Raw genomic sequence first — 13,066 nt, 5'->3', positions numbered from 1 at the left:
AACATATTTATATGTTTATTGATTTTTAGAGAGAGAGGAAGAGAAAGAGAAACATCAATGTGAGAGAGAAATGTCGACTGACTGCCTCCCACCTGAGCCCCGAATCCAAAACCTAAGCATGAGCCCTGACCCAGAATCAAATGCACAAGCCCTTGGTGCAAAGGGTGATGCTCCAACCAGCTGAGCCATACTGGCCAGGACTGTTTAGTGCATTCTTGCACACTGTTGTAAAGATGTAGAACTGAGCAATTTCAGGTTTAGGACTAGAGGTACCTCCAGGAACTATAATCAGACATTTAAAACAATCTTCTTGAAGCTTTAAGGATCGAAATACTTTATAACATGTAAATCTATTCAACTCTCAGGTTTTCAGGAATGCATTATGTTCAAAGTAGATGACTGCCTCAAGATGCCTGCTGTGAAGGAAGGGAGAAAGTTGGGCAGTAGCTGGAAGAGAATGCAAGGTCCAGAAAGAGTAGATTGCCATCAACCAGTCCAATGATTGTAAGTACAAATATATTGTTAATTACTGGAAATATGGCCTACCAGTGCCCAGTGGCTTGTACAGAGCAAGGAGGTGGACACAAATATGGAATCTAAGTAACAGTACAAGCTGTTGTTTCGGTGCTCGTGACTGAAGCCTTGAACCCCTCTCTTCTGCTTGGTCTGCTGCCCCCTCCTGCCCTCCCCAGGGTAGGAAGAGGAAATGAATCTCTGGTTTGTAAGGATTGGCTGGGGGAGAACAACTGGTTTTGGAGGGATGAAAAGGCGAAACTGCTTTGTGTTTGCTTCAAGTTTGGTGGGAGTAGAAGAAACAGGACAAGAAACACTGGAACGTGGGTTTTGTGTAGGACGTGATGGAACAGGTGTGGCAGCACCAAGCATTCCAGGGCTACGTGAATCACATTCAGTAATTCAGCCAGCAGGCACTCCATATCCATAAGCATGTCTGAGACCGTTTTATAATCCTACCACTCCCTTCTGCAACCTTCCCACAACACCCAAACCTCAGCGCCTATAGTTCCACACTGGGAACTGTAGGATTTCCACGGAGGAATGCACTTCTTTCTTAACACTCCACCCACAGCTCCCAGCCCCTTGCCAAAGTTGGTTCACTGCACGCTGACCCTTCAATGATCATTCAGTACTTTCAAGTACATGTTATGTGGAAGGTGGTTGAGAGTACGTTACTCCCCTAGCAGGCGCGAAAGGCAAATCCCTGGAAACAGTTCAAAGGACGCGTGCACAAAGACCATGCAACCGCAGTAATTGGGTTACTGCCATCGAGGCAGTAGCCTGATGAAGCCAAGGCGCTACCCACCCTCTCAGAGCGAGCGCGCTGCACCCGACGCCCCACCCACTTGCCTCGCACCTCCCCTGACGGAAGCGGAAACGGCGTGCGCGCCTCTGTCGTCAGCTCTCTGGCTCCGGAAGGTGCGCTCCTTCACTTTCCTCCTCGGTATCCTGTCACCATGGTGTTGGCAGTCTTGCGGGTCCTGGAGCCTTTCCCGAACGAGACACCCCCGTTTGCGGTGCTGCTGCCGCCCGGGGGCCCGTGGCCTGCGGCGGGGCATGGCCTGGTGCTGGCCCTGCGGCCTGCAGGGGAGAGCCCGGCAGGGCCGGCGTTGCTAGTGGCGGCCCTGGAGGGAACGAGCGCAGGGACCGAAGAGCAGGGTCCCGGGCCCCCGCAGCTGCTGGTTAGCCGTGCGCTGTTGCGGCTTCTGGCCCTGGGCTCCGGGGCGTGGGTGCGGGCGCGGCCTGTGCGGCGGCCCCCAGCGCTGGCCTGGGCGTTGCTTGGCACCTCGCCCGGGCCCGGGCTCGGACCGCGAATCGGGCCGCTGCTAGTGAGGCGTGGAGAGGTCCTACCAGTGCCCGGACCACGGGTGCTGGAGACGCGGCCCGCGTTGCAAGGACTGCTAGGCCCAGGGACGCGGCTAGCTGTGACTGAGCTCCGTGGGCGGTCCAAATTGTGCCCGGAGACTGGGGACAGCAGCCAGCCCACACCCCCGCCTTTGGTGTCCTTCTTCGCGGTTTCCGGTACAGTCCGGCGACTCCGGGGAGTTCTAGGAGGGACTGGAGATTCACTGGGGGTGAGCCGGAGTTGTCTCCGTAGCCTCGGCCTCTTCCAGGGCGAATGGGTGTGGGTGACCCGGGCCGGAGAGTCAGCAAACACTTCCCAGCCACACTTGGCCACGGTGCAGGTCCTAGAGCCTCGCTGGGATCTCTCTGAAAGGCTGGGACCCGGCTCGGGGCAGTTGGGAGAGCCCCTCGCTGATGGACTGGCCCTCGTGCCTGCCACTCTGGCTTTCAATCTCGGCTGTGATCTTCTAGAAGTGGGAGAGCTCAGAATTCAGGTAGGATATAGGACTGAGGTCAGGCATGCTTATCCTCCTTATCCCCCCTTCTTTATTTTAACCGAATTGGAAGACCAGAGCTGTAAAATTGAGGTCCCTTACTGCTTAGATCTTGGACTTCTCGCCTTATTGATTCATTCTCTACATTCAAAATATAATTTCCTCCAGAGTGTGGTAGTGCATGGGAAGGGCTTTCTTCTATTCAGGTGAAATGTGAGATGCACAGTCTGATTACTGGGGGTTATTCATTATTCTCAATCTAATCAGGTGTTTGTTAAATTGCTACAGTGTATCCAGTATTGTGCTGGGTAATATGGAAGATGATACTTACAGGCTTTTGCTCATGCTTATCCTTGGCTTCAAATTCCTTCCTAGTCTTATCATCTTTATGTGTTCAAATCCTACCATCCTTTCCTTCAAGGCCCATCTAAAGATGCCACCATCTTTACTAAGCCTTTCGTAATTTCACCATGAAAAATTTAACATGACATCTTCCTATAGCATTTTGTTCTTTTTTTTATGGCATTTATTTTATTTTGCCTTGTTATGTTCATGTAATCTGTCTAGTTCCCAATTATATATTGTAAATTCCTTGAAAGGAGGGCTCTTTATTATCTTTGGGCCTGGTGTTTAATTGTAATATCTTATTAAATATATCCAAGTGAAGTTTTTGGCTTCTGCCTTTAAGGAGCCTACTTCAAGACGATAATTGTATTTGGGGGAACAAATATAGTCTAATGTTTAGTTAAGCACATAGATGCATGGTTAGGCCTGCACTGTCCAATATGGAAGCAGCTTTCCATTCTGTGACTCTTTAATTAAAACTAAATGAAGTTAAAAACTCAGTTCTTTGGTTGTTTTAGTCACATGCCAAATGCTCAGTAGACACATGTAGATGCAGAACATTTCTATCACAGTACAGAGTTCTTTTAGATGATGCTGGCATAGCCAGTTAGGGGCATGGGATGTGAAGAAGGGATATAAGATATGCATGAATGGGAGCCAGGAGTGGGTTTCCTTCCAAATGGAGGAAAAACTACTGGAGTATTCAGACTGGAGCTCATTCAGCTGAACCAACCCTTTAAGCTTCAGTGAGATCATATCCTTTTCCCACAGCCTGAATTCAAAGTATCCCCACTAATGTCCACCTAATGTCAATCCCAGTGACTGGTGCCGCTCAAAGGACTGTGGGAATTAAATGTCTGCCATTTTTAGTGGCTCTGGCCCAACTTAAATATATCTCTGAAGGCTTATCTTTACTGGGGAACTTTTTGGAACTAACATTAGCAAAGTCGCAGTCAGAGACCTCTTCCTGGTGCTCATTGGAAGGAGAGGTTTCTGTTTTCTAGGTAAGATACTGGTATTTAGCTTTGCTACCCTAGGCCTCTCCTCCCATAAGCCTTGTGGAGATGAAAGAGGATGAAAATAAAAATACTGGCTGGTAAGAGATAGGTCAGAGCCCAACTCTTTAGAAGAAGATTATAAGGTGGTGGATATTTCTTTCATAGAGATACTTGGAAGGCTCCAGCACCCCTGAAGACAAAAGAAGCTGCTCAGTGCTGCCTGGCCCTCCGTTTGCCAAAGAGTTACACATCGAAATCGTGTCTTCTCCCCACTACAGCACTAACGGAAATTATGACCATGTTCTTTATCGGCACTTTCAGACACCCAGGTTAGCTGGCCACCCCTTTTAGGAGGATAGCACGTCACCCTTGTTGCTCTCCCATCCGATCCTACCTAGATCCAGGTACCATGGAGCCTCAGATTTTAAAAAGCTACGTTTTAAGCAATATTGTGGCTAAACGCCTCTTGGTTTGTCAGGCATACAATAGTAGAAAAATCTGGACATTTCTGAACTGAGAAACTGCTTTGATTTGAGCTTCAAGAGAGCCAGGATCCTGCTTCAGCCCTTCCTGGTTTCCGATTCCCCTGTCTAGCCATTTCCTCCAGCTCATTCTAGGTCAGACTTGTTCTCTGAGCAACTGCTTGGGAGCTCTGGGTGGGCAGTAGGCCCCTAAGAACTAGTCTTCATGTTGGGGTTGGGAGCGGGGAAGGAACATGTCAGGCACGTGCACTTGACCCCCGACTGTGAGCTGACCAGGGCCACTGCTCTGTTACAGGGCAGTCCAGGAAGGGGATGTTCTGTGTGTGCCAACAGTCGGGCAAGTAGAGATCCTGGAAGAAAACCCAGAGAAACTGCCCAGGTATGCAGCTGTCTCCTACCTTACGACTGGGGTTCTTAATCTAGCTGCTGGAGTTCTACAACCCCCTCTTCCCGAGTGGTATGGAATAATTTTGTGCATAAGAACATTTTGTTGTTACATACTTCGCTGGAGAGAAGGTACACAGTCTTTTCAGGTTCTCAAATAGGCACATGACTGAAAAAAGATGAAAAACCACTGCCTGCTAGCTTGGGTTTATCCTCAAATTGAATGGTGGTCCTAGATAAAGTAAAACATTTAAAATAACTTAATGGCCTAGGCCAAAGTGGAATTTCTTGTCTTCCATTCTCAACCACAGTGTTGTTTGGGGCGGGATTTGGGCCGTACCTCCCACATACTCAGCATAAGGAGACCCAGGCTCCAATTTCTGCCCCAACTGATGGGGTGTGCACATGTTGCTTCTCGGTCTTATGTCCCAAAAGAGGGAGAGCGGGATTGCTGCTGTCCCTGAGAGCCTTCTCTCTTTCCTTATCCTCAACAGAGAATAAGAAATAGAGCAGAACAGAGCCAAGAACCTTAAAACAGGGAGTCCAGCCATTCTCTTCCTGTTGACTCTTGACCAGAGGTTCCTTGTAAAATGGTGAGGCAAGGAATTCAGAGGCTGCTTCGGCCTTAAGGGAAGGGGGGAAAGTACATGGACCCTATACCCCGACCAGTCCCTATATTCAGGACTGATTTCCTGTAGCGATTTACTAGGACAGCACAACTGATAGACACACAAACCCAACTTTCAGGGGAATCTCAGTGAGGTAGTGGGACCACCCTGCAGGAACTTGGGTACGAGAGCCATCAGGACCAAGGTCTCGGGGCCTAGCCAGCCAGGGTCCCCTTCCCGGAGAGAGATGTCATGGTTGGAGGACCTGATTTATTTTTGACCAACATTCAGAGCCTGGTTCTGGCATTGCTCAGTCTCAGGACGGTGGTAGTGCCCTGTGTAACCACGGCACTCTCTGAGCTTTCCCCAATCAAATCTACAACTGGGGCTTGGTGGGAAATGACATGCTGGTACATGCCAGGCACTTCCCGCTTCCATCTCCCGTCCTAAATACAGCACATGTCTATGAGCTAGCTTTCTGCAGGAAAACTACAGAATGTCTACCCTTCGTACTTTCAAAGGAAAACAGGTGCTAGGCCCTCCTGAGACAGAGCAGCAAGCCAAGCCTGTTCCTGGATGCCTGCCATTCTAACCCTATAGAGATCTGCCTCCCTCCTCTGGGTGCTGAGCATATATTTCTCCCTCCTGAGCAGGTCCTGGAAAGAAGGATTGGGGTGGACAGCTGGGTCCAAGGACAGATAAGAACAAGTACTTTAGCCCTCTGCCCTGGACTTGAAAAGGGAAGCCCTGCAGAGAGTATCCTGTGGTAGTGTAGCTGCTTCAGATTCTACCCTATATCCCACTTCCCTAACCAGGCAGCAGCGCCAGCTCCACTGACTCCCCTCTGGCTCTTGAAAACACAGCTAAGTGTTTTCCAGCAGAGTCCAGATATGTTGCAAAGTTCTAGCCCTCATACTCTGTGAAGTGGGTCCAACCGCCCTCCAGGGAAGAGAGGAGCGTCTCCCTAACCCTCCTCTGGAGTGCGGTCCCTCCTTGAATCCCAGTGCTGGCCACATGCACTCTGACTCAGGATGCTGGGCTTGAGTAAGATTCTAGGTTATAGACCCTCCCATTGTTTACTTACAATGATTGATAGTAAGACACACTTTTCCTTATGTTCTAGTTTTTAGCATAATCACTGCCTATTGTAATAGAAGAATTTCATGATCCTAACGTGTATGCTTCCCTCTGCTGCCCTGAGGCATTCCCACCACCCCCCTTTTGCTATGAGAGGGAGCAGCTTTGTGACTGGGACCCTGTGAACAAAGGAATTAGGATCTTGATTGAACCTTAACAAGATCAGGGCTATCCACTGATTCTGTCACTGCCTTGCTGCCTGAGCATTAAAGAGGAGAACAGTTGATCATTTCTTTATCTGGAAAATTGGGCTAGGAACTGCTGCCTGCAATAGCAGCAGCAGGAGGCTGGGTAACCCTAGTTCACTGTGGCGCTGGCCAGTGACTGCATAGCCCTGGTTATGACTGGGAAGCTTTAGAAAAATACTGATGCCTGAGTCCCACCCATTCCCACCTATAGGGTCAAAATCAGGTGGAACTGGGGCCTGTGCAGTTTTTTGATTTTTCTCCAAAGACTGGGAAAATGTTCATTTTAATTGAGATATAACTCATATACCATAAAATCCATGCTTTTAGAATGTACAGTTCAGTGGTTTTAGTGTATTTGCAAGGTTGTATAACCTATTCACAAGGTTGTGCAACCTAATTCCAGGATATTTTCATGACCCCTAATAGAGACTCTTAACCCATTAGTGGTCATTCCCTATCCCCTCCCTTTTTCAGCCCCTAGCAACCACTTATCTGTTGAATGGAATCATATAGTATATGAGAGATACTGACTTTTAAAAGTTTCACAGTTCCAGTTCTCTTAGTGCCTTTGTTGCTGGTTTCTAAGAGCTTACTTACGACTAAAATGTTAACCATTTCTCATGCATTGCAAATTAAATACCATGTTTTCTGTGATTTTACTGTGGTGGTTTATTTTTTGGTTGTACAGAAATTGTGTATTGAAATAAGTTCTTTTTTTTTTTTTTAAGTTGCGCAGATCATTCTAATGTGCAGCCCAAATAGAGAATCATTAATCATTAGATGTCATTATTAAGGAATCTGCCTGCAATAAGATTTTGTGGATTATTGACTAAGAACCAAGGGACTCTCCCTGCTGAGGTCTGGGGGCCTTGGTGGGTATGTGTTTGAGAGGCTGTATTGTGAAGCCACTGGAAATGGCCAGATGATCATCGCCTAGTGCAGCAGTGGCTTCTCCCATTGGAGTGAGTGGGTGGGCCAATTACCGGAGACCCTCCGTCCAAGGCTCCCTAATTGTTGTCATGAGGGACGTGGAGGACAGCCATAGCTCCTGCCCTCAAAATGTGTATGACCCAGTGAGAGAGATGAGACAGACCATCTACCTTCCCCCTCCTCCCCCCACCCTAATCCCCACCTTGTCTGGGTATTTATTTGTGCTGCGCTTGAGTTTGCCCCTGAGGTGGACCTCTGTGATTGAGACAGCCACCTTGTCCTTGGGGAGGGGATATGTGGGTCTGGATCTGGGATTCATATGGCCTCTTTCCTGCAGGTGGCAGGAGATGTTCTTTAAAGTGAAGAAAACAGTTGGGGAAGCTTCAGATGGACCAAGCAGCACCTACCTGGCCGACACCACCCATACCTCCTTGTACTTGGTGAGGCCCCGGGGTAGGAGTACACCTGAGGAAGGGAGTAAAAACCACTTTTAGAAACTAAAGGTTCCTCCCACCTTTCGCAGGTGGGTTCTACCCTGAGCCCCGTTCCAAGGGTCCCTTTGGGAGAATCCAGCCTCTGGAGCAGCTTGTCTCCTCCAGGCCTGGAGGCCTTGGTGAGCGAGCTGTGTGCTGTCCTGAAGCCTCGCCTCCAGCCCGGGTGAGTGAGGCTGCAGCCTTAGAGAGTGAGGGAGGCCTGCTTGCAGCATCCCTGGAGGGACAGCAGGCCAGACAAGTAGCCCACAATGCCCCGGCGGAAGTGCCACTCGGGGGCCTGCCTTGAACCAGTATGCAAAGGTCGCTGGCCCACGTGCTTTCTGTAAGCAGAGTCCCAGACTCCTTTCCAGGACTAATACCCATCCTTCAAGGCGGGCTGTGGAAGCAGACTCTCCACCAGAGACAGCTGTCTGTGAGACTGCTCTTGCCTTTGGGGAGGCCACTGGCCACCCTGGTCTTTGCCACCCTGACCCTGACAGACACAGCGCCCCATACCACTGGCGCACGTGTAGGCACAGACCCCTCCCTAATTCCAATACGGCCCAGGCCAGACACAACAGTCAAGGCTTTGTTGAAAACACAGCGGTGACAAGAGAGACTTAGTCTTGGCTGCTGGGTATGCACCGTACCCCTGCCAGAGCACCGCAGGTGGTGTGGGAGGTGAGCGTGTGGAGACAGCCCTGGGGGAGGGGATGCCTCAAGGAGTGAGAAACAGGGAGTCTGTGCTCTAGATCCAAGGGTCCCTCTGTTCCTGGGGACTCTAAAGTTTGGAGGAGACAGGTGTCTGTTCTCTGGTTGCAGGGGCGCCCTGCTGACAGGAACTGGCAGCGTCCTCCTGCGGGGCCCCCCAGGCAGTGGGAAGACCACAGCAGTTGCTGCTGCCTGCAGCCGCCTTGGGCTCCACTTACTGAAGGTGAGGGAACTGGGAAGGGAGAACCCCAACTGCTTCCACTCTCCAGCCCAGATGCCCCCTCCCTCTCTCCCTCCCCCTTCTCCCTTCTGGCTACTAGCCTGGCTCTAACACCTCAACCCAGTGGGTCTGCTGTATTCCCATGATGCTCGGCTCCTGAGAGATGCTTTTAAGGAGAGGGTTTCAAGATTTTGGTGGACAGTCCAGGGAATGAGGCTAGGATAAAGAAGACATCGGACTTGGCCAGCATTACCTCTTCCTCCGTCCCTGCCCTTCACAAAAAGATGGCCTGCACCTTCTTCAGACTCCTCCTCCCTCTCTCCCCAGTCTCCTGCCCCAGTCACACCGGCCCCTTGCTCACAGGCCCGTTCCCCACACCCCCTCCCCAGGTGCCCTGCTCCAGCCTCTGTGCAGACAGCAGTGGGGCTGTGGAGGCAAAACTGCAGGCCACCTTTTCCCGGGCCCGGCGCTGCCGGCCTGTGGTTCTGTTGCTGACAGCCTTAGACCTCCTGGGCCGGGACCGTGATGGGCTAGGCGAGGACGCCCGTGTGGTGGCCACGCTGCGTCGCCTCCTCCTCGACGAGGACCCCCTCACCAGGTATTGTGCAGAGCTGGGCCCAGCCCTCCTCCCTCCCTTCAGCCTTTCATCCTCTCGTCCTCACCGGCCAACATCGACTGCCAACTTGGCCGCCTTCCTGACAGCTCTGAGGAGCTCAGGGGTGTCCAGAGGGAGAAGGGTGTGGTCCTTAGTTTTTCTTCGGGGATATTAGGATGCAGAAAAAGCACAGCCTCTGCCCTCGGTGAGCCACCTTGTGTAAGGGTGAAACACAGGCCCTTCTCAAGGAATTCCCACGGAGCCCCATCTGGGAAGCCTTGGGGTGCTCATCTCCCTGTCCCATCTCAGAACCCCCCCTCCTCCCCGCCGTCCTACGCCAGCCTCAGGACCAGCAGTGCTCAGGGGCTGCCCGCCGCGTTCTCACCCTCAGTCCCCACTCTGTCTGCAGCTGCCCCCCACTGATGGTTGTGGCCACCACAAGCCGGGCCCAGGACCTGCCTGCCAATGTGCAGACAGCGTTTCCTCATGAACTGGAGGTGCCTGTGCTGTCAGAGGGGCAGCGGCTCAGCATCCTGCGGGCCCTCACTGCCCACCTGCCCCTGGGCCAAGAGGTGAACCTGGCACAGCTGGCTCGGCGGTGTGCAGTGAGTACCAAGGCAGGGTCTTACCCTCCCACGGGCTTTGTCATGGAAACTCACACCTGCTACCAGCAACTGAGGGTAGAAAAACCCAAGGCATCAATGTTGGGCCTCTGCTCCAGCTGGGGGACCAGCCACCCCAGAGTTCCTGCCTACTGTGCCCTGCTCATGTGTCCTTTCCTGTGGTTCCCCAGGGCTTTGTGGTAGGAGATCTCTATGCCCTTTTGACCCACAGCAGCCGGGCAGCCTGCGCCAGGATCAGGAACTCAGGGTAAGCAAATTGGGCACAGAAGGACAAAGGAGACAAGAGGAAATAATGGGTGGGTGGGGACTGGTGAGGAAGAGAGTAGGGACCAGGACCCTGATGGGGAGAAGACCTCAGGTCAGGTGCTAAGACAGCTGCCTGAGTTTCTCCTTGTAGTCTGGCAGGCGGCTTGAGTGAGGAGGATGAAGGGGAGCTGTGCGCTGCTGGCTTTCCTCTCCTGGCTGAGGACTTCACACAGGCCCTGGACCAGCTGCAGTCAGCTCACTCCCAGGCCATCGGAGCCCCCAAGGTAGACACTCCAGGCCTTTGGAGGTGGGACGTGAGCACACCCCTCCGCCCCACACAGGCCCCACCCTGTACTTTCCGCCTCCTAGATCCCCTCGGTGTCCTGGCACGATGTGGGCGGGCTGCAGGAGGTGAAGAAGGAAATTCTGGAGACCATCCAGCTCCCTCTAGAGCACCCTGAGCTGCTGAGCCTGGGCCTGCGGCGCTCAGGCCTCCTGCTCCATGGGCCCCCAGGCACTGGCAAGACCCTCCTGGCCAAGGCGGTGGCCACGGAGTGCAGCCTTACCTTCCTCAGGTGGCGAGGGGGCCTGAAGGGGTGGTGGGTGGATTGGGTGCTGCACAGTCTGGGAGCAACAGGGGCAGGCCAAGAGGTCAACTGCGTGTTTGTGCGTCTAAACGAGTGTTACCCTCCCGATCCTCTCCCTCAGCGTGAAGGGGCCAGAGCTCATCAACATGTATGTGGGCCAAAGTGAGGAAAATGTACGGGAAGGTGAGTGAGCGGACAGCGGCAGGGCTTCCAGTCCTTCCCAAACCCGGACGGCCCCTGTGCCGCCCGCCTCCACCGCCCCGCCGCCCCTCAGGCTGCTCATGGTCATTCCTAGTCTTCCTTTCCACAAGTCAGGTTCCTGTTAGTGGGGCCTATTACCTGGAGTGCTAGTTATGAATTGTTAAGCCTGGGTTTCCTTCCCCCATATCCTGATTTCAAGCCCTCCTGAGCTTCCCTGTCCTGTGGGCCCTCTCTCTCCCCTCAGTGTTTGCCAGGGCCAGGGCTGCGGCTCCCTGCATTATCTTCTTTGATGAACTGGACTCCTTGGCCCCAAGCCGGGGGCGAAGTGGAGACTCTGGAGGGGTGATGGACAGGTGGGGGCCTGAGCCAGAATGGAGTCCGGGGTCCAGGACAGTGGGGTGTGAGATAGTTGCATCAGTCTTCAGAACCCGAAGAGTTCCCGCCCTTCCAGCTCTGAGAGAGTGTAGTGGAAGCTAACAGGGGCTGTGGCTTTGGGTGTGGGTCATTGAGGAGAACAGGCACCTGCATGGAAGGGTGCACAGGACACGACTAAGCGGGGGTCCCTGTGGAGAAGGCCCGCAAGGAGGCATCACGGGCAGGGCAAAACCTGAGGGTAGGCCAAGGACTCTCGCCTCTGCTCCTCGTCTGCAGGGTGGTGTCTCAGCTCCTGGCTGAGCTGGATGGGCTTCATAGCACTCAGGATGTGTTTGTGATTGGAGCCACCAACAGACCAGACCTCCTGGACCCTGCCCTTCTGCGGCCTGGCAGGTGCGCACCCTGTACCTCTCTTCTGCCACCCCCATCTAGGCTTGTCCCTTGAGTCCGTCCTCTGCCTTCTTCACTCACCCTGATGCTGGGCTCCCTGATATGTATGCCTACCTATCTCCCTAAAGATTTGACAAGCTGGTGTTTGTGGGGGTGAGCGAGGACCGCGCTTCTCAGCTCCGTGTTCTGAGTGCCATCACACGCAAGTATGCCTTGCTGGAGACCCCCAGAGGGTTTGGGCCTTGGGTTGATTAGGGAATAAGTGCAATGTGCAGAATAGACTGATCAGAGATGCCTTTTGAGGGAGTAGGGCATGCCAGGTAAAACTTTCCTTATGTATCCCCACAACAGATTCAAGTTGGAATCCTCTGTGAGCCTGGTGAATGTGCTGGATCACTGCCCTCCCCAGCTGACGGGTGCAGACCTCTACTCCCTCTGCTCCGATGCCATGACAGCTGCCCTCAAACGCAGGGTTCAGGATCTGGAGAGAGGTGAGCCACTCGCCAGCCCCAGAGGTCAACCAAAAAGCTAGTGGGGAAATGGGGCCTGGTTCTGGATTTCAGAGGAGGGACTCCTGATGTTTGGAGGACTCTGGGCAAGAAAGTGCGCCCCCAAGCCTCTCCCCTGCCTGGATGTAGCCGGAGTTCCCCAGCTGGGATGGGAACCCTGGCCTCAACTTCCCATGGTCATCCCTCTAGGGCTAGAACCTGGGAGCTCAGCACTGCTGCTCACCATGGAGGACCTGCTGCAGGCCGCCACCCGGCTGCAGCCCTCAGTCAGCGAGCAGGAACTGCTCCGGTACAAGCGCATCCAGCGCAAGTTTGCTGCCTGCTAGGAGCCTCCTACAGTCTGGGACCCAGCCCCAGCCACAGCACTGAAGGTACCTAGGTACCTCCAGAGACCTGAGACAGCAAGGGCTCTTTCTCAGGCTGCCCCAACTCATCTGAAGGCTACCTCCCTCCAAGAGATCCCCTGAGTGCCAAGTAGCGGAGCCCCGAGAGAGTTCAAGAGGCATCCTTTGTCCATTTTTCCAGGCCAGCCCCAGCATCTGCTTAGGAAGAGGGGTGGGAGGCTAGAGGTCTGGGAATTGGGCCCCCAGGGAGCCTGGTCCGTGGCTGAAAATAAAGTGTATGCTGCCCTCTGCTGGTAGTGTGGCCTGAGAGATTGGTGTGGTGGTGTGGGGAAGAGGGAGACTGAGAGGAGTGAGCCCCAAGGGAGG

General features: G+C 53.1%; 1 protein-coding gene across 2 annotated transcripts; it reads left to right on the top strand.

The window, feature by feature from the left end:
- Window positions 1-1,435: 1,435 nt before the first annotated feature.
- On the top strand, window positions 1,436-13,017 carry PEX6 (peroxisomal biogenesis factor 6). 2 transcript variants are annotated; one of them, XM_054569375.1, is made up of 17 exons: window positions 1,436-2,354; window positions 3,863-4,026; window positions 4,475-4,558; window positions 7,764-7,866; window positions 7,950-8,083; window positions 8,722-8,833; window positions 9,220-9,428; window positions 9,835-10,030; window positions 10,219-10,295; window positions 10,446-10,578; window positions 10,664-10,869; window positions 11,003-11,064; window positions 11,327-11,435; window positions 11,734-11,850; window positions 11,976-12,053; window positions 12,199-12,338; window positions 12,546-13,017. In XM_054569375.1, exons 1-17 carry the CDS (start codon window positions 1,473-1,475, stop codon window positions 12,680-12,682), a joined length of 2,943 nt encoding a protein of 980 aa, XP_054425350.1. In that variant the 5' UTR covers window positions 1,436-1,472; the 3' UTR covers window positions 12,683-13,017. The 2 variants fall into 2 exon arrangements, 1 of the variants encoding a protein (XP_054425350.1); XR_008528763.1 differs by lacking the exons at window positions 11,327-11,435; window positions 12,199-12,338; window positions 12,546-13,017 and having other exon boundaries at window positions 1,446-2,354.
- The last annotated feature ends 49 nt before the right edge of the window (window positions 13,018-13,066 follow it).

This window comes from Pteronotus mesoamericanus, unplaced genomic scaffold (genome assembly GCF_021234165.1).
Source record: "Pteronotus mesoamericanus isolate MK-2021 breed Mesoamerican mustached bat unplaced genomic scaffold, CSHL_Meso_final contig_20, whole genome shotgun sequence".
Classification (NCBI taxonomy): domain Eukaryota; kingdom Metazoa; phylum Chordata; class Mammalia; order Chiroptera; family Mormoopidae; genus Pteronotus; species Pteronotus mesoamericanus.
This window is presented reverse-complemented; position numbering and strand designations above follow the sequence as displayed.